The sequence below is a fragment of the Podarcis raffonei genome, chromosome 8 (assembly GCF_027172205.1).
Source record: "Podarcis raffonei isolate rPodRaf1 chromosome 8, rPodRaf1.pri, whole genome shotgun sequence".
NCBI lineage: Eukaryota > Metazoa > Chordata > Lepidosauria > Squamata > Lacertidae > Podarcis > Podarcis raffonei.
In genome coordinates this window covers 89,781,644-89,804,887 of record NC_070609.1, presented here as the reverse complement: position 1 = coordinate 89,804,887, position 23,244 = coordinate 89,781,644, and the positions used below count along the sequence as shown (strand labels likewise).

The window sequence follows — 23,244 nt, the reverse complement described above, 5'->3', positions numbered from 1 at the left end:
AGACAACAGAAATCAAAGTTCTCAGTCCATGATAGCTATGCAATGAGAAAGCAAGCCATTGGGGGCGGGGATCAAAGAGGAGAGTATAATTACAAGCGGAAAAGTCCAAAAGGTGTTCTGCCTCATGTGATCAACATCATGTGAGGAAAAGGGAAGAACTGCATTTGCTGGCCCTGCATTCTCTTCTAGCCATATGGGTGAGGCCTGCAATGGAGAGCTTGCTCTGTGCAGGTAGGCCCCAGATGCGATTTAGACCCCTGTTCATTCAGATAAATGTTCTAAAATCATGCAAGGAGCCAACATGATTTTTGGTTTATAAGAATACACACATTCTGAATAAATGGAGAGCACCAGAGTCAATTAACAGTGGCACAAAGGAAAACAGCCCCTTTCCCACTCTACTGTGTGAGAGTAGACTGTATTGACAAGTCTGAGAGCAGCAGCAGCATCTGCTAGAAAGAGAGAACCCCAAAACACAGATGAACACTATGTGCACAATTCTGCCTGCTCTTTCCTAAATGTCTGTACAAAGAAAAGCTGGATGAGGGCTCAAGAGGAGAGCAGTTTAGAAGGGCTTACAGGCACTCAACAGATATACCATGACATTAGCTTGCTAGGTGCTTCAAATAGACGGCAGCACACCCTCTTTTTGTTTACACTATAAAATATAGCTGTAGGACCAGGCAAAAAAGGGGAGGCAGCACAGGTTTTTGTAAGCAGAAGATTCCAGGTCTTGTTCATGTAAAGCATTTTTACCGCACCCTTCAGCTGAAGAGGCTCCCAGTGTTGATTAAAAGTCACTAAAAAAAGCGGAGGCAGCTTCTGCTCTCAGGCTTGCAATCTAAAACCCAGATACCACCAGTTAAAAAGACCTCGGCACTGAGAATGACACCTGGAGAAAACACAGGAAGCTGCTACCTGTCGAGGTAAGTTATATTGGGTCAGACTTGGCATGTTCAAAATGTACCCAATGTTAAAATTGCAACTCTTGTCCACTTAAGTTCATTGCAGTTACAACCAAGAGACCCATAAAAATAAATAAAGTCAATGTTCAACAAAATGGGGAACTCCAGCTGGGTATTAGAAGAAACATCATAGAGGCTATAATGCAGTTCCAAATCAGCAGCTACCCAGCAGCCAGGACGACATTCCCAACAACACATGCCGCTTCCTGAGAAAATGCACTTCACCACATCCCTGAGCCAAGAACAGATTAAGAAATGGTATTTTGAAGTGGGGGAGGGGATAGAAAGCAATGGCCAACTAGGATGCCTGGAGGTAAAGAGGTGCCTCCACCCACTTGCAAGTTGTTCTTCCAAAATAATAATTTATTATTTATACCCTACCCATCTGGCTGGGTTTCCCCAGCCACTCTGGGTGGCTTCCAACAAAGTATTAAAATACAATAGTCCGTCAAACATTAAAAGCTTCCCTAAACAGGGCTGCCTTCAGATGTCTTCAAAAAGTCTTGCAGTTGTTTTTCTCTTTGACACCTGGTGGGAGGGCATTCCACAGGGCGGGTGCCCCTACCGAGAAGGCCCTCTGCCTGGTTTCCTGCATCTCTGAGATGCAATCCCTCTCCCCACACCCACTGCCCCAATTTACCCAGAGACGAGAACCTACCTGGTTCTTCCCAGCATGCTCCATGATTTTCTCATACACAATCTCATTCATGATCTGGAAGCGCTTGATTGCTTTCTTCTCAGTGATTCCCACATAAGTCTGTTCCAGGGGCACTGGGCGGAAACTGCAAAAAGTGTCAGGCATCAAGTAAGTGATAAGCAAAAAGGTAAGATCTACAGAAGGCAATTACTTCCTCAGAAATCTAAAGTGAAGGAGCAAAGGCATATTTATCTACCCTACAAAATACACTGCATATTCCCTTCTTGTTTGACATTTAAAAAACAACTCCATAGCCACAGACAGGTCATTTACCTAGAGAGCAAATTTATATAGGCAAACATAGTGCACACAGAACTTTGTGCAGAAACCCTTGGTTTATTGTGGCAGGGACTGTAGTGATACATCGCCCAGGACCAGTATGAGGGCCAGAGCATGATGGCGGCTTCACCCCACAGTATCTCGCGAGTGAAACCACTGCAGCTCCTGAGTCCCACTTCTTTAAACTGTTCTGCTGAGGGGCACATGGCTGCACACACCTCAGCAAAGCTGTTTAAATAAGCCCCACCCCACCAGCTCACGCCCATCCTGCCCCCCCCCCGTGCGAAGCCAGCATTTGAGGGGTGCCTTAGCACCTTCACCGCAGCTAGCTGCTGCTGTGTGCTGGGGGCTGAGGCACTTCCAGGCTGAATATGATAATAGGTTGGACAACTTAGAGAAATATATTAAAACAAGAGGGAGGAGAGTTTAAATTAAACAAATTAAGGTTTTATCAGAAAGTTAACAACATGGATACAATATAATCATTTAAATGAAATATTTAAGAAAAACAGAATACAAGGGTTTGGGAAACAAATATAACTACTAGAGAGAGATCTGTTGGAATGCAATGTTAAAGTGCTGTCTAAAATGTGTAAGGTATTATTGGGATGGGAGACAAAGGATGAGCAAGTAAAATCTTCAATGATACATTGGGAGATAAATACTGGTTATAATATAGATATGGAAACAAGGGAACGATTGTAGAACACGGATATAAAATTTACAGCATGCTATGGTTTAAGAGAAAACTACATGAAAATGTTATAAAGATGGTATCGAACGTCGAGTAAATCAGCAAAAATGTATAAATCAAAATTGATTAAGTGTTGGAAATGCAAAGAGAAAAAAAGGTATTTTTTTATCATATGTGATGGTCCTGTAGAAAGGTTAAAGCTTAATGGGAAATGATAAATAATGAGTTGAAAAAGATGTTTAAAATAACATTCGTAAAAAAACCAATGCTTTCCTTTTGGGAATTATAGAGGTAGAACTACCTAAACAGTATAGAAATTTATTCATGTATGCGACTACAGTGGCAAGAACATTATTTGCCCAAAAATAGAAAGAAGTCGTCCTGGTGAAAGAAGAATGGATACAAAAACTTATGGACTATAAGAAATAGTGAAATTTAGTGGAAAAATGAGAAATCAAGATAACAAACCTTTTATAAAAGAATGGAAATGGTTTATTTAATATTTACAAACAAACTCTAAACAGATAAGGACATTGGCAGAATTATTGTAATAACCTGCAGTTTCATAAAAGTATATATTTAAAGTAGATGAATAAAAGAGTAAGTTAAGTTAATTTAGAATGTGCAGGAAATGATAAAAATAAATTTAAGGAACCGCAGAAAGAGGAAGAATGAAGGCGAGTTTTGAAATGTGAGACTGATTGTAAAACTATTGAAATGCATATAACTGAAAGTCATAAAAAATAAAAAAGAAGACTCTCCACAGCACCCCCACCATACCTGTTGTCAAAGTAGAACAAGCCTTTGGTAGGCTCCACCCTCAAGAATGTAGCCACATCCTCGTAGTTTGGGAGGGTGGCACTCAGCCCTATAAGCCGCACGTCTTCTTGAGTCATCTCAATGTTGCGAATGGCTCTGGCCACCAAGGCTTCCAGAACAGGGCCCCGGTCGTCATGCAGGAGGTGGATCTCATCCTGTAGAACGCAGGAAGCATTACCCTCCTTGCTCAGGGGAGGTACTACACCATTTACACATCCCCAATAGAGCCCAGAAACCATTGAACTTGGCTGGTTGCAATTCTGAGTGTCTCAAATGTTCTCCCACCCAGCAAACATCCCCAGCATTGCCATGTGTAGCAGAAGCACAGACCCTCATCACAGCTCAACGAGAAGCTTCCAAGGCAACTCACCAAAATAATGAGGCGCACCAGCTGGGTATAGGTACGCTCCCCTCCTTTGCGGGTGATGATGTCCCACTTCTCTGGAGTGCAGACAATTATCTGAGTGGCGTTTATTTCTTCCTTGCACAACTGGTGGTCCCCAGTCAGCTCAGCCACAGTGATGCCATAAGTGGCCAAGCGCTAGAAGGAAAATTGCAACACAGCTATAAATAACAGATGTGCATTCATAGCGTGCTTTCAAGTATTCCACACACATTACTGTTTAAACTCTAACAGCAAGTCAGTACTGCCTCTAAATTACAACAGTGTGTAGTTGAGAGTGTGGGGCACACCTGAAAACAGTCTTCCGCAACCTAGAGCCCTCCAGGTGCTTTGGACTACAACTCCCAGCAACCCTAGGCAGCATGAACGACAAGGCTGCCTTAAACTGATTAATAGGATCCCAAAAGCCCCCAATTCAGACTCTTAGACACTATTCTCCAACAGCTCTCATTAGGTATCGACTCTTCCCCCTAGCATCCATAAGAGAGAGAAGCAAGACAACCAAAGCTCCTTCCACTGGCTGCCTGGACACTACTGCTAATAGGCCCAGCCCTTTTGAACAGATGGTTAAAAAAAAAAACTGGTGGAATGGCCACAAACAAAGTAACCTTGCTTGTTTTCCTTTTCCCTCCACTACTTTTTCCTATTGTGCTGCATCTATTACATTGCAAGTTGTTTTGGCAAACACTTTTCTGTTTAATTCCTTGTACAGTGCTTGTTTTTCCTGATCCTTTTTGTTTTAATCTTTTTATTTTTAAAATACCGTCGTTTTTGCTCTATAAGACCCACTTTTTCCCTCCTAAAAAGTAAGGGAAAATGTGTGTGTGTCTTATGGAGCGAATGCAGGCTGCGCAGCTATCCCAGAAGTCAGAACAGCAAGAGGGATTGCTGCTTTCACTGCGCAGCGATCCCTCTTGCTGTTCTGGCTTCTGATATTCAGAATATTTTTTTCCTTGTTTTCCTCCTCCAAAAACTAGGTCTGTGGTCTGGTGCGTCTTATAGAGCGAAAAATACGGTACTTTGGTTGCTTTTATTTTATAAGTTGCCTAGATACTTTTATTGTTGGGCTGCCATATAAATTTAAATGATAGCAACACCTAATAAGCACAAGTGGAAAAACTCTTCAGAACACCTCTCCAAGTTCAGGTCCTCCTCCATCCACTCCCACCTGGTGAAGGTCTTATACAAGCCAATTGCTGTTTCCTCTTACCTTCCCAAAGCTGCCCACCATTTCCTGGACTAAAGACCTCATTGGTGCAATGTAGATGATTTTGAAGTCATCCACGTTGATTGTTCCATCAAGGTTGATGTGTTTCCCAATCTCACGCAGCATACACATCAAAGCCACATTTGTCTTCCCAGCACCCTGGAATGAAGAGTGTGTCAAAGAAAACCTTCACTCTCCCATCCCTCCCCTCAAACAGGAGACCAGAAAGACATTTCCCCTAGTAAAAATCAAGGAACAGTGCAGAGGCTCAGAAAGATCCATCATATTTGACATCATAAAACGGAACACTCACTGTGGGTGCACAGAGTAGCAAATTTGTATCTGTCTCAAGGGCAGCACGGTACAGTTTGCTCTGAATCCGGTTCAGTGTTTTGAATCCCTCAAATCCAGCCTGTGCATATTTGGGGAGCTTGTCCACAGGAAGTAGTTGCTGAGAATAAGAAAAGAAATAATGGTTTTGTCCAGCAAGTCAGTAACAAACTCATGAGACAGAATCCTTATAGGCCTTATAGGTAGAACGGAAGCAGTTCAAATCCACAATTCACTCTGAAGTCAAGTTAGAGGAAAGAGCCTATGCTGCACATTGGACCATAAAAGCGGTGAAGCAATTAAGCAGACTAAAGTTGTAAAGAGGGTGACAAATCTTAGATGGGGAGCAAATAACAAAGCAATTCTTGCAAGATGACCCTGGTGACTGGAAGGACATAGAGCCTTGCCCAAATTCCTAACACATCACTTGCTCAACAAAGACCTCAGCAGCCGTTAGCTGCTACAATGTCTCCTTCATCAACATCATTATCATCATCATTTTATTATTTCTACCCTGCCCATCTGGCTGGGTTTCTCCAGCCACTCTGGGCGGCCTACAGCATATATAAAAACATAATAAAAACAAAGCATTAAAACTCTCCTTCAGGTGTCGTCTAAAAGTTGTGTATTTTTTATCTCCTTGACATCTGAAGGGAGGGCGTTCCACAGGGAGGATGCCTGGTTCCCTGTAACTCCGCTTCTCCCAGTGAGGGAACCAGCAGAAGACCCTCTTGATGGATTTCTCAGGTTCCCAAGGTTTTCTTTTTTGAGAGCAAAGCTCTAGTCACACGGCTCTCTCAATGGTGCCACCTAACCTCCCTAACTGGGTCACCTCAACAGTTTAGACTGCTGTTATAGACTTTATTTGTCCAGGATTTTTAAACTGGAGCTTTTCTGGGGTAATACTGCTGCTATTGCTTGGTTCTGTTTACGGTCTCAGGCTATTGTCTAGACTGGTATCTCAATTTCTGCTTTTTTCTCTATGGTCTCTCTAATGAGCAACAGAAAAAACGCAGAGGCTGAGTTCATACAAGGACCCCCTGTGCAAGCACCAGGACACTAGACAATACAGTGGTACCTCGGGTTAAGTACTTAATTCGTTTCGGAGGTCTTTTCTTAACCTGAAACTGTTCTTAACCTGAAGCACCACTTTAGATAATGGGGCCTCCTGCTGCCGCCGCGCCGCCAGAGCCCGATTTCTGTTCTTATCCTGAAGCAAAGTTCTTAACCTGAAGCACTATTTCTGGGTTAGCAGAGTGTGTAACCTGAAGCGTATGTAACCTGAAGCATATGTAACCTGAGGTACTACTGTAGATCAGTAGTTAGCGTATACATACAACCTGCTACCAGCCTGAGAGACCAAGAAACAGTAGGATGTGCAAAGAAGGCTTCATGATTGCTGAAGGCATCCAGCAAGGCTGCTAGTTTGTGAATGAGTGTGTTTGGTGCAGTCAAGACCACAAGCCCCCTGCCACAAGCGCTGTCTATATAGAGGGGAAATAAAAAACACAACATCAACCTCTTCTGAACCAAAGGGCTTTGGCTTCAGCGCAGGAACATGAACTTCCTCGTAGCCTTTGCGCTGTCTGCGGAAAGAGCCATCTGGCAGCTGGCATCGCTTGTTGGCCATGAAGTGACTGCCTTGGGCAAACACAAGGTCTTCCAAGTCTAAAACTTGCCGAGGGGCCAGTGCCTGAAATGGACAAAATGGAAATTTCCATCAAAAATAGTTCATTAAATTAAGATGTGATAGCACAGAAACCCGTAAAAACCCTACCCCACCAATCTTTCATTCATAAACAAGCAGGGGAGTTAAGATGAGGAATGATTTCCCCCCAGTTCGTGTAGCACCTCACATGTAGCTCAGACCCCCCCCCCACCTGAGAATATTTGGTGAAGCAAGAGTACCTCTCCTCCTTGGTCCAGATCCATGGTTTCCATGTCAGTGTCCATGCGGGACTGGCGGACTCGTTCCCTGCGAGAGCGTTCTTCCTGAAGTGGGAGGACACAAACTCCACGTTAGGGTGAGTTTTTGTTCCAAGATCCATACCAGGCTGCTCAACAATGGTGAGCTCCTATATACACTCAGCACTTTCTCCTCTCCTGACATCTTGCAGTAAATTGTGTGGCCAATTTGAACTTTGCCCTACAAAAGCTAGTAACTCTAATCCTTCTTCCTTTCCACTGCCCATTGTGTGTATGTCATTCTCAATAAGGCACAATAACAAATACTTTTTCTAAGACATAAAACCCACTGAACCTAAGTTAGCATATATAGTAGGATTGTGCTGTTACAGACTCACAATATAGAGTAGTGGTTCCCAAATATTTTCAGACCACTGCCCCCCTGGTTCCATAAACTCTTCCCCTGTGCCCCCTACCCTACATTATAAAAAAGCTTTCAGAATAGCAGTTTGCATGACCCACTAAGGAAGATAATAACACAATAAAATTCAAACTAGCAACAATTAATCACATATGTTCAAAATCCAATTAAAACTATTTAGTTTAATTGATTCAACAAAACTGATGAACTTGTTCCACTGATGCCAGTTTTTCAAAGCCTGATAGTAATTTACCCCTCCAGTGCAACAACACCCGCCCCCCCCCCCGCCGTCCCCTTGCTTCTTAGTGCCCCTCTGGGTAATACCCCCGGGGGGGGGAGTAATGCCCACTTTGAGAACCACTGATATAGAGAGAAAGTGAAGAGGAAGAGATGCCTGTTTAACAATATTTTTAAGTGCTTAAAATCTCCAGCTTGAGCAACAATATTCTGAAACAGTGTGACACAGCAGGAATATCTGATATGCACCCTGAGTGCATGGGAAGGGAGGCTGCAGTTGAAACTGCTGCTTGGTCTTATAGTGTACTAAGGGCCTGAGCAAGTCAATCAGCCAAGACTCACTCTCTGTCATAGTCTCACCTGCCTCACAGAGCAATCATTGGAGTAAAACGGAACAAGGATGTATCACAACCTACATTGATGCCTTCAGGGCAAATATATAAGCAAGCCACCACAATTAAATCATTTTTACTCCAGATTCCTTCCCACCTCCATCCCCAATTCTTACCCGGATCAGATCTTCCTTCTCCGTCTCATGCAGCTGATACAGGAACTTTGACAACTCAGGGTCAGATTCCATCTTCCCCATAATCCTCTCCTTCTCAGCTTCACTCTGAGCACTAGCCAAGAGGGTACAGTACAAGACTGGGGGAGAAAACAAATAATTGTAGTATCTTATTCTACTCCTGTGAACTCCAGACAAAACACACAAATGAATCCCCCTTAAGGGCAAACAAAGGAAACGAGTGGTGACCGACTGTACTTTTTTGTCTGTACTTCCCAGAGGCAAATGATCTGGTGCAGAATTTGTATTCCTAGGGATCTGTATTATCTTTCTTCTAACAGGTATTTAGTGCTCAGTTTAATTTTTAAATATGTCAGCTACCTGTAGAAGTACAAAATAGGACAGCATCTTTTAATTCTGCACTGCTGTCTCTTCTCTCCCATGTTTTTTATTAATAGTCCTCAACTCACAAAACTAACCACATTTTAACACTACCTATGACCTGCAACAGTCCTTATCTGGATTGGTGGACACACAGCTGCTATTTAATACACAAAAAAGCAGCCAAACAATAATGAAACAATGTACAGTTGTACATTGGATCCCGAACACCTTGCGAGTTAAACGTTTTGGCTCCCGGACGCCACAAACCCAGATGTGAGTGTTCCGGTTTGCGAATGTTCTTTGGAACCTGAATGTCCAATGGGGTTTCCGCAGCTTCCAATTGGCTGCAGGAGCTTCCTGCAGCCAATCGGAAATCATGTCTTGGCTTCCGAACGTTTTGTAAGTCGAATGGACTTCCGGAATGGATTCCATTCAACTTCCAATGTACCACTGTACTTCGTATCATTCCAAGTTAGGCCATTCTTATCTAAATATCTTAGTGCAAATGTGATAAGACACCACCCCTCTCTCTCAAGTCTTTTGGCATGTGCAGAGGGCTAGTAGGGGGGCTTATTTCACTTGCACTGCTTTTTATAGAAGGCAAGAAACTGCTAGGTAAGAAATTTCTCCATACAACTCCAAGTTCTCTGCGCACGCCAAGATTTCAGACAACCCAATATTTTGAGATCTCTACATAATAACAATATAGCAAGCACTCACTCATCATTCTGTGTTGCCTCAACACTTTGATGAAGTCAAATGTATTAAAACCCAGAAGTAAGACAAGCTGGTTTTCACATTCTCTGTCATCGCTGGCAGTCTGGGGAGACATGAAAGGAGAGTAGTGGAAATAGGTCATGTGACAAAGGACATTGCTCAATTACTTCTCCATTTCCCCCAAGAAAGGTGTCATGCATCTCCCACCAGTTATTCAAATCCCCAGGAATGGCTGAAAGGAAGATGCCGGGAAAATAGAAAAATCCAGTTTACACTTGAAATGGCCCATCTCCCTCTACACCAGGGGAGGTTTGTCCCCTTCCCAAGCCTCTGGCAAAAGTATTCCCTGCTCACCTATGAAACATGACATTGGCTGTCATTGGTCAGATGGAGGCAGGTACCACTCACTCCAATGTGGGTTGAAAGAAACATCAAAAGCTAACCTGCTCTATGCAGCTTTGTCCCCTCCCTCATCAAGTAGTCCACAAATGTGTTGTCCACAATGCACTGGCAGCTGACCATTCCCACTGCTCACTCATAAATAGACTAGAAATACTGTGTTTTTAGTGAATAGGTTAGAAGCAACCAGGTTTTGAGCCCCAAGTTCTTCTGTTTTCAGAATTCTGTTTCACCATCTATCTGCCTTACTGCCAATTTTTAAGTTTCATAATTTGATGAGTGTGAACTGTGTGCATTTGCTAGTCTTGGAATTCTGAAATCCCAACATGTTTAGGCCGTTTGACACTACTGGATGTCTAAGACATGGGTTGTTAAAGACCAGCACACTGCTTTTTCTTGGGGAAGACTGGGAGAATGGACTACCTTCCTGTGTAAACTACAAGGGGTCCGAGAGAGAAACAAGCATGCTGCTTTGATCTCCAGGGTAGGCTACACAGCTGGAAGCCAGCCCTATATTGCCCAACAAGTCATCAGAACTTTGGCCTGAGAGGGTGGCAGGGTGTACTGACTTGAAGTCTCTTTAAAGGAAATTGCTGAGGAGCATCCCAGGTCAATCTCTGCTAAGAATGTAAGGTCTGACAAATTCCTCCATTGCCTCGCTGACAATTTCATTTCCCAGAAGGTGGAAGAACCAACAAGGGGATCGATCATCTATCTTGGACCTGGTCCTCACCAACAGGGAGGAACTGATCAATGAAATGGAAGTACTCGGAAACTGGGAAGGAAATGATCATGTTCTCCTGGGTTTCAGGATACAGAGGCAGGGGGAAACTGAGTGTAGTCAGAGGCACACTCTGGACTTTAAAAAGGTAAATTTCAAAAAGCTCAAGGAGCTATTTATGGTTAAAAATACTCAAAGAGAAGGGAGTCGAAGAAGGAGGGGAGTTTCTAAAAAGAGAAATATTGAAGGCCCAAATGCAGGCAATACCAACAAGAAATAGGATGTATAAACTTACAGATGAGCTGAGAGTTAAGAAGGGCATGTATAAGAAATGGAAGAAAGAGGAAATCACAAAGGAGGAGTATACTCTAGTAGCCAACAGTTGCGGGGGAAAAGTAAGGCTGGCTAAAGCTCAGTATGAGTTCAGGCCTGCAATATAGGTTAAGAATAATAATAAAAAAGTTTCTTTGGCTATGTCCGAAGTAAGAGGTAGAACAGACAAGTGGTAGGTCCTTTGCGTGAAGAAGACGAAGAAATGCCATTGGGTGACAGAGAGAAGGTGGAATTACTCAGCACCTACTTTGCCTCTGTTTTCACCCAAAAGGAAACCATGCCCAGCCTAGTGATAACAGAATAAATGATGTAAGGAGGGAGCTGCAGCCCAAGATAGGAAAAGAGGTAGGAAGGGAATACCTAGCCACTTTAAATGACTTCAAATCTCCAGGGCCTGATGAGCTGCATCCAAGGGTACTAAAGGAGCATGCAAATGTAATTTCAGAAACTTTGTCTATGATCTTGGAGAATTCTTGGAGCACAGACTTGAGGCGGGCAAACGCTGTCCCCATGTTCAAAAAGGGGGGAAAGGAAGACCCAGGAAACTACCAACCTGAGCTTCATATTGATACCAGGGAAGGTCCTAGAATATATACCACACTTTTGCAATCCTCCCCCCAAAAAGGTCAACAACTCTGGGCAATCCTCCCCCAAAAAAGCTTCCCGCATTTTCTTAAATCCCAAAAAATAAGGGGCGTCTTATACACAGGGGCGTCTTATATACTGAAAAATACGGTAATTCAACAGTCGGTCTGTGAGCATTTAGAAAAGGATGCTGTGATTATTAAGACCCAGCATGGGTTTCTCAAAAATAAGTCATGCCAGACCAATCTTTTTTTGATGGAATTACAAACTTAATGAATCAGGGAAATGCTGTGGACATAGTGTATCTTGATTTCAGTAAAGCTTTTGACAAAGTCCCCCGTGATATTACAGGGAAGTAATAGTGCCACTCTACTGGAAGTTTTTAAGCAAAGGTTGGATAGCCATCTCTCATGGATGCTTTATCTGGGATTCCTGCATTGCAGGAGGCTGGACTAGATGACCCATGACTCTTGGGTCCAGATTCTATTATTCCTCTCCCACCTCAGGAGAGAAAGAACCTGGAAGACCATGACTTGAGGCCTCAAGAGGAAGACAGGCACAGGTTCTGGCACTGGCCTTCCAGATCCCAACCATTCATGCCGATTTAAAAAATGATGGAGAAAAAGCAAAACCTAAAAGGAGATGCCAAGAGAACCAAAGTAAAAGTAGAAAAATTAAGAACAAATAAAACAGGAACCTGAAAGCAGAAATCTAAAATGCAGCTCTATATAGGCAAGGCAGAGACTAAATTGAGGAAGGAGGCTCAGGGAGTCACTCGTCCCACGTTTCAGTCAAAGATCCCTGCCTCTTCTGAGAAGGAGTGTATGAGTGTGTTAACCCATTGTTGTCACCTGCACAATTCCAGGAATCAAAGCAATTCAAAAGCCAGAGCACCTGGGAAATTACACACAGTAGGTCCAGGTCTTCCTCCCTTCTTAGAGAAGCCACACACGCAATATATTGTTGTTTTTCACATTAAGGTACAAATATACAATAACAGCTAGCACCAGTCCAGGAAAGAAGCAAGCAACAAGAAAGAAACAGAAGAAAACAGAGCACCTTTAAGATTTCCAGCACTTCATCAGCTTTTTTCTGGGATACGATGGCATCATCATAGAAACGGCTCAGTTGCCGCTGCAGCCAGAAAGCGTCAATGTCTCGGGGGTGCAGGTCTTTCTTTTTGGAGCTCATCAGTTCACCTGAGGCCACAAGCTAAGAGAAACAGAATTATTTGCACAACTTACTTGGCACACAGACATGAAAGCTTACAGCACACAAGACTTAAAAAGAACTTGTTGAGGAAGTCCACATGCTTAGCGTTTTCCTCCACAGTACTGCATATTCCCCTAAGCAGTTAGGAAGTTCTCCTAATCCACATAGTGGCAGAGATTCTTAAGTTATTCTGGACATATGTACACAGGCTGTTGACAGTCACCACCCTAATAAATGGCAAAAGAATTTGCATTTTTCCTTGCATGACTCACATTGGCTGAAAGGGTGCAGCGAACCACTGCCTCATCTCCTTCCATGTCATCGTCAGAAGCCTCATCCCGTACTTCACCGTAAACATCCTCATCACCCTCCTGTTGGTGCAAAATAGTTCATGTTCAGTGCCCTTTCCAAGGACATATCACAACACTTCCAACCACATAACATCTCTGTTAGGAGAACCAAAGACTATCACTGTTGAACATCTACCAGAAGTGATGTTACATTAAAGCAAAGGCAGGCAGGAGTTGAGGCCTAGAAGAAAACCTCTAGTTGGAACTAGATACAGTGGTACTTTGGTTTATGAACTTAATCCGTTCTGGAAGTCCGCTCTTAAACCAAAGCGTTCTTAAACCAAGGCGTGCTTTCCCACAGCAGCAGGGAACTCAATTTACAAATGGAACACACTCAACAGGAAGCGGAACATGTTCGGCCAAGTTCACAAACCAAAACACCTACTTCCGGGTTTGCAGCATTCTTAATCCAAGTTGTTCATAAACAAAGCTGTTCTTAAACCAAGGTACCACTGTATTGTTTGCCGATCAAACTTTTTTCTTTGTTATTTATATTTTATTGAAGTGATTTTAATTAAAAGAAATAAAAAGATACAGAAAAAAGGAAAGAACAAAGATACATATAAAAAGGAATATATATATATACACACACACGCGCGCAAAAATGCAGTATATAATATTCCCATACATTTTTCTATAAATTGCTACAGTCGCACCTTGGATCCCGAACACCCTGGACGTTTTCGCTCCTGAACGCTACAAACCCGGAAGTGATTGTTCTGGTTTGCAAGCGTTCTTTTGGAAACCGAACATCCAACGTGGCTTCCACGGCTTTTGATTGGCTGCAGGAGCCTTCCTGCAGCCAATCAGAAGCCACAATTTGGTTTTCAAATGTTTTGGAAGTCAACAGACTCCCAGAATGGATTCCATACAACTTCCAAGGTATAGTGTTATTATCCTAATACTTATGTAAATGTTAATAGCCTACTACCAGGGTTCAAATTCTCACTCAACCAGTCATTCACTCCCACCCTAACCTACCTCACAGGGTTGTTGGAAGGATAAAACAGAGAGGAGTGGAGAGAAATACAAACTGCTTTGAAGTCCTTGGAGGACGGAAATACCATAAAATCAAGTCAATCGGTACAAAATAATAAACAGTAGTATTGCAGCTACCAGTGTCACTTTAATGTTAAAAACATCAAATGTAGAGTTTTCTAACATGTTGGCAACACTTCACGAACTCAGGGTTGTATTCAACTAAGTCCTTACTCAAAGCAGACCAACTGAAATTAGTGAACCTAACCTAGTCATGTCCACTAACATCAATGGATCTGCTGAGCAGGACCAGCACTGACTGCCACCCATAAACTGGAAAGGAAGATAATCTTAGAAAAAGGACATGGGAAAAGAGAGGACTGCTTGTGTGATTATTGGATGCCTACATTCAAACTCCCATCATTGTGAAGAAAATGGAATGCTCTTTCTCCTTGGGGGTGCATGCAGACAAAAGGGCCACCCTCTGCTTGTCTGGAATATGCATATCCATTGACACCAAATGAATCACTCACCTCTTCATCAGACTCAAACTGCACATTCACCCCATAGGTCTCGTCAATGTTGTCATCTACAATGGAGGACAAAAATCAGAAACAAGCAACATCATGTGAGCAGAAGGACCACATGTACTATATAGAATAATCCTGAGCTTTATTTGAAAAGCAGTGTCCTCTGAAGGCAGGCAAGCAATGATCCATGCTCATAAGCAACCTGTAATGCAGCTGTGCAGAATGTTAGACTGTGCTCTTCAAAAGCACTAGTCACAACTTTGCACGCTACCACTAACCAACATTTAAAGTGGTTTGTACTGGCACATAAGCAGCAGAATTGAGTGCATGGTGGACACCTCAATAGATGCAGGAGGCACCTGGGAGCCAACATATGAAGCTTGCCTACTATTAAACTCTGACTGAAATTGGCTCCTCAAAGGAGGAAATTCCCCCCGCTGGGGTTACCCAAGAAGCTCTAACTGGAGTTGTTAAGGGTTGAACATGTAATACACGTGCTCCATCAGTCAACTATGATGTCTCCTCAACATGAGCTACCCTGCCCAACAGCCACCACATTCTGCCATGAGAACACATTAGCAGAGGCTTCCAAACTTATTCACATCTCAGTGCTATTTGATGTCCAGGACTGGGAAACAATACTTAGCTCTAATCTCTCTACTACCTATAGCAACCATTCAGGAACAACTTCACAATTTCACTACTGTAACTCCCAGCTGTGCTAAGAAATCAGGCTCGTCCCTTCATCAACTGTCACCTGGCATCAGACGCCACATCATGCTACAGCAGAGGAGAGGAGAGAAGGGAAATCAGGGCCACTCCATCAGCATAGGTCATAGAATCATAGAATGGGGAGTTGGAAGAGAGCCTGAGAGTCATCTAGTTCTAGTCCAACTCCTGCAATGCAGGAATCTCAAACTTTTAGCTCTTCTCCTTTAACCTTTCCATCCTAGCGAGTCATGAGATGAACTTCCAACTAAGAACTTGTACCTGAGTTTACTTATTTTTTCCTCCATCCCAAACCACTTTCCTTTTGTGTCATACATTTTCAGACTGTAAGCCTGAGAGCTGGTGCAGTATTATATGAAGTAATTTTTAAGTGGCTCTGAAAACCTTTATTATTCTGTACAGAATTCAGTATCCAACTGATAAACACAGAAGAAGTTAAAAGATCCCGAGGCTGCAGGCCCTACCCATGTTCTGGATCTCCTTGTCCCCGCCATAGTCTGTGATCTTCTTGCCCAAGTTCACCAGCACATGATAGCGGGTGTCATCCGTCTGTCCCAGCAGCAGATCGATTTCTTTCCGTCGCTCCTTGTCGCGTAGTTTTTCATTCTTGAGGACAGCCAGGACTTCATCAGCAGCTCCACAGAGAATGTCTCGGGGCTGCAAGAAACAAGACTTGACTTACTCTAGCATCCAACTCAGGTGATGAGTGCCAACAAGCTTGGAGCCAAAAGGGGTAAGTGACAAACAAGAGGTGCATCAACAAGCTTGTGAAAATGCCGAGTTTTGCAGAAATATAAAAAGTATTTTTAAAATTACACTTTCTGACAGGAAGAACTGTTTGACAGTGGAGCAGACTTCCATGAGAGGTTTTTAAGCAGAGGCTCGATGGTCATCTGTCATGTATGATCTAGCTGATATTCCTGCATTGCAGGGGGTTGGACTAGATGACCCTAGGTATCCTTTCCAACTCTACAATTCTATGATTCTGATGACCCTCTCCACCCAAAAAGTCAATGAGAATTAAGTATGCCCAGTTGTCACAGAATGCTGACTACCAGTTGGAAGAGAAAAATGGGATATGGAAGGACAAATGCCTTGCCTGAGCATCTCACAGCATAAATTGCTTGGGGATGTGAGTGCTGCTGTGGTCACTGAGCCTCTTGGGCTTGCTGATCGGAAGGTCGGCAGTTCAAATACATGCAACGGGGTGAGCTCCTGTTGCTGTGTCCCAGCTTCTACCAACCTAGCAGTCTTAAAGTATACCAATGCAAGTAGATAAACAGGTACCGCTATAGTGGGAAGGTAAATGGTGTTTCCATGTACTCTAGCACACATCACGGTCCTCTGTGCGCCAGTAGCAGTTTAGTCATGCTGGCCACATGACCCAGAAAGCTGTCTGCGGATAAGTGCCATCTCCCTCGGCCTGAAAAGCGAGATGAGCACCACACCCCATAGTCACCTTTGACTGGACTTAAATGTCCAGGGGTCCTTTACCTTTTACCTTTACCTACACGACAACATTTAATTACAGCTCCTACATGTATTTCTGAGTACGTCTCCATATACCTGAGTTTACTTCAGGATAAGCACTGTTTTTTCTATAGTGTGAAACCAAGGGAAGCAGGTGCAATATTTCAGATGATGGACACATCATGCAGACACAAGACCAGAAAATCATTTAATAGAAATAAAATACATCTCTGAGAAATGTCCCCATTTGCTATTATTTATTTCTTGTATTCATTTGCATTTCTACCATCTCAGCACCACCACGGAAGCAAGGAAATGGTTCCTAATTGCTGAGCCATATGTATTTAGTGTTAGCTGATTACATTATTTGCTAGGCTTGTGCAATTAAGTTAACTGAACACATAATGCTGGATACCGGTATAACTACAGAAATTTAAAATGCTTCATAGGTAAAGGTAAAGGTACCCCTGCCCGTACGGGCCAGTCGTGTCTGACTCTAGGGTTGTGCACCCATCTCACTTAAGAGGCCGGGGGCCAGCGCTGTCCGGAGACACTTCCGGGTCATGTGGCCAGCGTGACAAAGCTGCTCTGGCGAGCCAGCACCAGCGCAGCACACGGAAACGCCATTTACCTTCCCGCCATTTACCATTTACCTTCCCATTTATCTACTTGCACTTAGGGGTGCTTTTGAACTGCTAGGTGGGCAGGAGCTGGGACCGAACGACGGGAGCTCACCCCGCTGCGGGGATTCGAACCGCCGACCATGCGATCGGCAAGCCCTAGGCACTGAGGTTTTACCCACAGCGCCACCCGCGTCCCGCGTAAAATGCTTCATATGCTTACATTATTACTCTCTTTGGTCCATACACAGAGCAGAACACATGGAGATATTAGGCATCTAGTTAATCAATGCCCCTAGAGGATTACACTCTTCACTCACCTGATCTCCAAGAGCTGCCTGAATGAAGCTCAGCAAGACTTCATAGGTTTCTCGGGTCTCCTTGGTTTTGGGTTTGTAGATAATTCCCACCATCTCATCAATGCCCTCAGAAAGCAGAGTGTAACCTTTCATCTTGTTAATGTCATGTCTGTCCTCATCTCGTTTCCGCCTCCTAGAAAGATGGGAAGATAGGTGGCACACAATCAGGAAAGAGAACACCTGACCAACTCATAGCCAGAAGAGCTAAGCACATGCACACACACAGAAAGCACATGCTTCTTTCCCGAAGGCAGCCATGTTGAGGGAAATTTTTAATGTTTGATGTTGTATTGTCTTTTAGTTTGTTGGAAGCTGCTCAGAGTGGCTGGGGGAACCCAGTCAGATGAGCGGCATATAAGTTGTTTTTTATTATTATTATTATTATTATTATTATTATTATTATTATTACTGCTACTATTTTAGGGAATAATGTTATTTTTACTGATGTTGGAGTACTACCATGTTTTCAAGGGTGTAGCTCAGCAGTGAATCATATATTTTGCATGCAGAAGGCCCTGGTTTAATCTTCAGCTACAAGGATCAGGGAGTAGTTGATGGGAAAGATAGGAGTTGCCGTCAGTTAAAATAAAGGAACAGGCTAGAAGTTCCCTGAACAACTTAAATGCCCCTATAGCAACGATGGAAATACAACAGGTAATAAACCAACTCAAAATAGGTAAAGCGCCAGGGCCAGATGGACTATCAGCAAAATATTATAAGAAACTACAGGACTCCTTAATCCAACTACTGAAAGGTGTAATGAATGAAATTTTAGTAGCAGGAAATGTTCCAGATTCATGGACTAATGCTTATATTACACTTATTCTGAAACAAGACTCTGATTTAATGTCAGTTAAAAATTACAGGCCGATCTCCCTATTGAACAATTGACTATAAACTATTTGCATCTATACTGGTGAAACAGACGAAATCCGTATTAAAGGACATAGTACATCAAGATCAGGCCGGATTTCTCCTGGACAAGCAGTTGAAGGATAATGTAAGGAACATAACTGATATTATTTTTTGTTGTTTATTCGTTTAGTCATGTCCGACTCTTTGTGACCCCATGGACCAGAGCACGCCAGGCACTCCTGTCTTCCACTGCCTCCCGCAGTTTGGTCATATTATATATTATTATAGAATACCTAGAAGTAAGAAATGATAACAAGCAGCACTGATGTTTAGACACAGAAAAGGCCTTTGATAACATTTCATGGACTTTTATGACAGAACTTTTAGAAAAGATGAACTGTGGAGAGACATTATTGAAAGCAATTGAGGTAATTTATTCTAACCAATATGCTATGCTGATAGTTCTTTTAAATTTTTCTGTTAAGACATTATTAACTAAGGGGACAAGACAAGGCTGCCCCTTGTCACCGTTATTGTTTATATTGGTTTTAGAGGTTCTGGCTAAAAGAATTAGATCTGATGGAGAGATAGAAGGGCTAACAGTGGGGCAGAAAACATATAAACTTAAGGCATTTGCCAACAATGTGGTGATATCAGTAGAGGAACTTATGTCAGTATACCAAGGGTTATAGAATAAATTATGTGAAAGTCTAGAGTTAAGAAGAGCTTAGAAATTTGGGGAAGGATGAACTTGTCACTTATAGGGACAAGTATGTGATAAAAATGAATGTGCTACCAAAAATGTTGTTTCTGTTTCAAACAATACCAGTGATCAGCAATACAAGATGCTTTAAAGATTGACAGAAAGGTATTACTAGATTTCTCTGTCAGGGGAAGAAACACAAGAAAAAGTATAAATTACTGACAGGTGCCAAAGAAAAAGGTGAATTCTCCTTACCAGATATGAAATTATATTTTGAGGCATCTTTTCTTTGCTAGTTAAAGGAATGGATATCATTGGAAAGTGGTTCCATATTAGATCTTGAAGGACACGATAACAGATTTGGCGGGCATGCCTATTTGATTTATTGGAACACAAAACACCATGGTGGCTCTCTCCACTTGAAGAAATATTGGTAAAAAAAAAAAGGAATATGAGAAATGATCGTGCAACATGTAAAGAATTATTAATAGAAGTAGCTCAATATTTAAAATTAATGAGGTTTGAAGATATAAGAGAATTAGTAACTGATTGGCTGCAATATCACCAACTTAATGAAGTGTTTGGCAAAAAGAAGGGTTGTTTAAATAAAACCTCCCAGTTTGAAAGGGAACTGTTAGAGAATAAAACTAAGTTAATTTCTAAAATGTATAAACTTCTACTAAATTGGCAAACTAAAGAACAGGTCAAATTGGTTATGGTCTACTGGGTGAAGCATTTTGGTTATAATATGGAATTAGCAGTGTGGGAGAATATGGACAACAGGATTAAAATTTACAGCTTGTTACACTTTGAAGGAGAACTATATGAAAATGTTGTATCATTGGTATTTAACTCCTAGTAAATTAGCTAAAATGTATAAATCAAAATCTAAAACATTTTGGAAACGTAAAAAGAAAGAGGGTACTTTTTATCACATGTAGTGGTCATTTAAGATGATAAAAGACTTATGATATACAATTAATTGATATGATATACAATTAATTGATATGATATACAATTAATTGAAAAAAATGTTGAAAATAACTTTTCCTAAGAAACCAGAAGCTTCTCTCTTAGGCATTATAGGTCCAGAGACCCCAAAGGACCAGATGAAACTATTTATGTACGCGACCACGGCTGTGCAGATTCTGTTAGCCCAGAAATGGAAAGATGGTACAACTCTGACCAAGGAAGAGTGGCAGATAAAACTGATGAACTACGTTGAGATGGCAAAACTTACAGGAAGAAATTAGAAACCAAGAAGAGGCGGACTTTAATAAAGATTGGTGAAAGTCTACAATGTATTTGAAAAACTATTGTAAACAATTACACACATTGGTAGGACTGACAGAAAACTTGTAGTAAAAATTTGAAGAATGGAATGATAAAGGATTTGTTAGAATAGAGTTATAAAAGAGATGCGGAGGGGGAAATCATTATATTAAGATCCACAATGGAGGGAGGGAAGTCAAAGGGGATTTTATGTTTATGTTTTTATTTCGCTTGTATATGTAAAATAGAAAATACAAAAATAAAATTATATAAAACACAACTTTAAAAAAAGAAGTTCCCTGAACAACTGAACACTTAGCTCAGCTGATTAGTGACAAAGGCCTGAACATAATAAGCACAGACATTCAATTATTGGATCCAACTCTAGAATTCAGTGAACTATTACACAACAGATAAAAGAACATATTAAATAGTCTTCACCCACTTTGCTCGTCTCTCCTCCTGCATCTGGGGTTTGGTCCTCTGGGCCTTGTCACCCATTCGAGTTCCTTCCAGCTTCCCCACCAACGACAGGACCTCTCCTGTAGGTTCATCACGCCGGGTCCTGTCAATCAGGGAGCGATCAGCTTGAAGTACAAGATTAGAGTTCTGGAAGAATCAAGAAGACAATGTGAGGGAAGAAGGAAATGAAACATATTGTCAAATATTCTGCTATTAGAAGAGCCTGCTTTGCCATACCCCTCCCACAATTATTGCTTCAAGAATAAAAGTAATAGACGGCTTCAGCTCTAGGGTTTCACATCATTGTCAGCAGCAGTTTGCAAAACAGGACCTGCTGTAGTGGTTAAGAGCTTGCATTACAATCCCAAGATCTGTGAGTCAAATTTCAGCTCACTCAAATTCACTAGGTGGGCATCAGGAAGACACCTTTTCTCCACAATAGGAAAGGGATAGTAAAACTGGTCAGAGAAATTTGTATATTATTTGCTTTGAACAGTAAAAATGTTATGTAATTCCTGCTGTTGTTATTAAAATGGACAACTGTGTTACTTTACTATGGAGGGGAGGAACCTATGGCTCTCTGGAACTTGTTGGAATACAACTGCCATCAGCCCAAACCAGCATGACCAATGGTCAGGAATGATGGGTGTTGTAATCCATCATCATCCAGCAGCGTCCAAAACTCCCATAGTGTTAGGCATGTTTTGTGACAGGAGATTTCATTAGTGTGAGCAGTTTCTGAACTCTTGGTGCAGTATACTGCGCCTAAGATTTCAGATTTAAATTGCCGCTGCTAGCACTGAGGGTGTGGGAGGAGAAATTCCTCCCGCTCAACCTCCAAGAGATCAGTGCAGCAGCATCATGCAAGCTGATAGGTGCCACCTCTCAGCTGGCCTTACATATTGGGCTGCTTCTTGCCTGCCCTGCCTGCAAGGAAAGGGAGTCAGGGGTCGAAAAGAGCTTCTTCATTCCCACCAGAAAAAACAGCAACTTTTTCCAAGTAATATTATACACAATTAACATTACTAACAATCAACAGTATTTTTATAATTAAAGCGTTAAGATTGGGATGTGGAAAATATGAAAACATTGAGAGGACGCAGGATTGGAGATTTGGAGATATGCTTCAAAGGTCCAGACTATGGGGAGCCCGGAAAAATTAATAATTACAATTTGGACAGCAATTTGGTCTTCTTCTTTTTTTAGTTTTTTAGTTTTTAATCAGATTATGATGTGGATATATTGATTGGCTATTTTATTGGAAAATCAATAAAAATGATTTTTTTAAAAACAACAACAGTATTTTTATAATTTACTATGAAACATTAATAATAAAGCACCTAAAAAGTACTATCCTAGGGGGAGCCAAAGCCTTCTGTAGGGGGAACAACGCTTTTGGGGGGGTTAAGGGACGCTTCTCCTGCCGATCGCCCGCATCCTTGCGGCCGCATTACAACGTCGCCTCCGACACGCAGCTCTGGGCGGAACACAATTCCGGTTGAAAATTTAAGCCCCGTTTGTAGCCCTATTCAGAAGAGGCCCATTGAACTCCAGTCAAGTTTCAGAGGATGTGGTCTGACTAGAGCAAACGGTGAGCATTGCCCACTAACCACAAGCCTGGTTTATAGCACCGCTAACCCCCCCCCCCGCGCCCGCCACTCACCGCCTTGTACTCGTACTGCAGGCTCCGAGCGGTGACGTCCGCCATGGCGGCTGCCCCGCAGCCCCGCTACCTCTGCCCCGCAAGAGCAGCCGCTTCTGCCCCGCTCGGCCTCGGCGGCGCCTTCTCCCGCTCCTCGAACGCTGCGAAACGATCCCCACACGCAGCAGGCTGCCGCGACACTTCCGCTTCCGGGTGAACACTACAAGTTCTTCCTCTTTCAAATTGGCTCGGAGGGCTAGAGGGCAGAAATGAGTTGACAATCCTAGAGCGGCCGTTCCTTTGCCTGTGCACTGCACTTCCGGGTTCTGAATGCCATGGTTACCTCCCTTCTCTTTCCATAGAGGGCGCTCATGGAAAATAACGGAGAGGGCCAGAAGCCTCGGGCTGCCACCTTGATTCTGCCAAAATACAGGACCGGGTGAAGGGTGGGGCTACTTTTT

The 23,244-nt window shown here is 42.6% G+C and overlaps 1 protein-coding gene across 1 annotated transcript in view; it reads right to left on the bottom strand.

Annotated features, from left to right (window-relative positions):
* The window catches only part of SNRNP200 (small nuclear ribonucleoprotein U5 subunit 200), a 55,110-nt gene extending 32,127 nt beyond the window's left edge, over nucleotides 1-22,983 (bottom strand). The window contains exons 1-16 of the mRNA XM_053401493.1: nucleotides 22,805-22,983; nucleotides 21,125-21,288; nucleotides 17,811-17,982; nucleotides 15,865-16,057; nucleotides 14,675-14,730; nucleotides 13,086-13,184; nucleotides 12,661-12,813; nucleotides 9,567-9,666; nucleotides 8,466-8,602; nucleotides 7,303-7,386; nucleotides 6,914-7,087; nucleotides 5,378-5,515; nucleotides 5,068-5,223; nucleotides 3,825-3,995; nucleotides 3,416-3,609; nucleotides 1,624-1,747 (exon numbers count right to left, since the gene is read on the bottom strand). Coding sequence (XP_053257468.1) covers nucleotides 1,624-1,747; nucleotides 3,416-3,609; nucleotides 3,825-3,995; nucleotides 5,068-5,223; nucleotides 5,378-5,515; nucleotides 6,914-7,087; nucleotides 7,303-7,386; nucleotides 8,466-8,602; nucleotides 9,567-9,666; nucleotides 12,661-12,813; nucleotides 13,086-13,184; nucleotides 14,675-14,730; nucleotides 15,865-16,057; nucleotides 17,811-17,982; nucleotides 21,125-21,288; nucleotides 22,805-22,849 — 2,160 coding nt within the window. The 5' untranslated portion in view covers nucleotides 22,850-22,983. The remainder of the gene's footprint in view (nucleotides 1-1,623; nucleotides 1,748-3,415; nucleotides 3,610-3,824; nucleotides 3,996-5,067; nucleotides 5,224-5,377; nucleotides 5,516-6,913; nucleotides 7,088-7,302; nucleotides 7,387-8,465; nucleotides 8,603-9,566; nucleotides 9,667-12,660; nucleotides 12,814-13,085; nucleotides 13,185-14,674; nucleotides 14,731-15,864; nucleotides 16,058-17,810; nucleotides 17,983-21,124; nucleotides 21,289-22,804) is intronic.
* Between the last annotated feature and the right edge of the window lie 261 nt (nucleotides 22,984-23,244).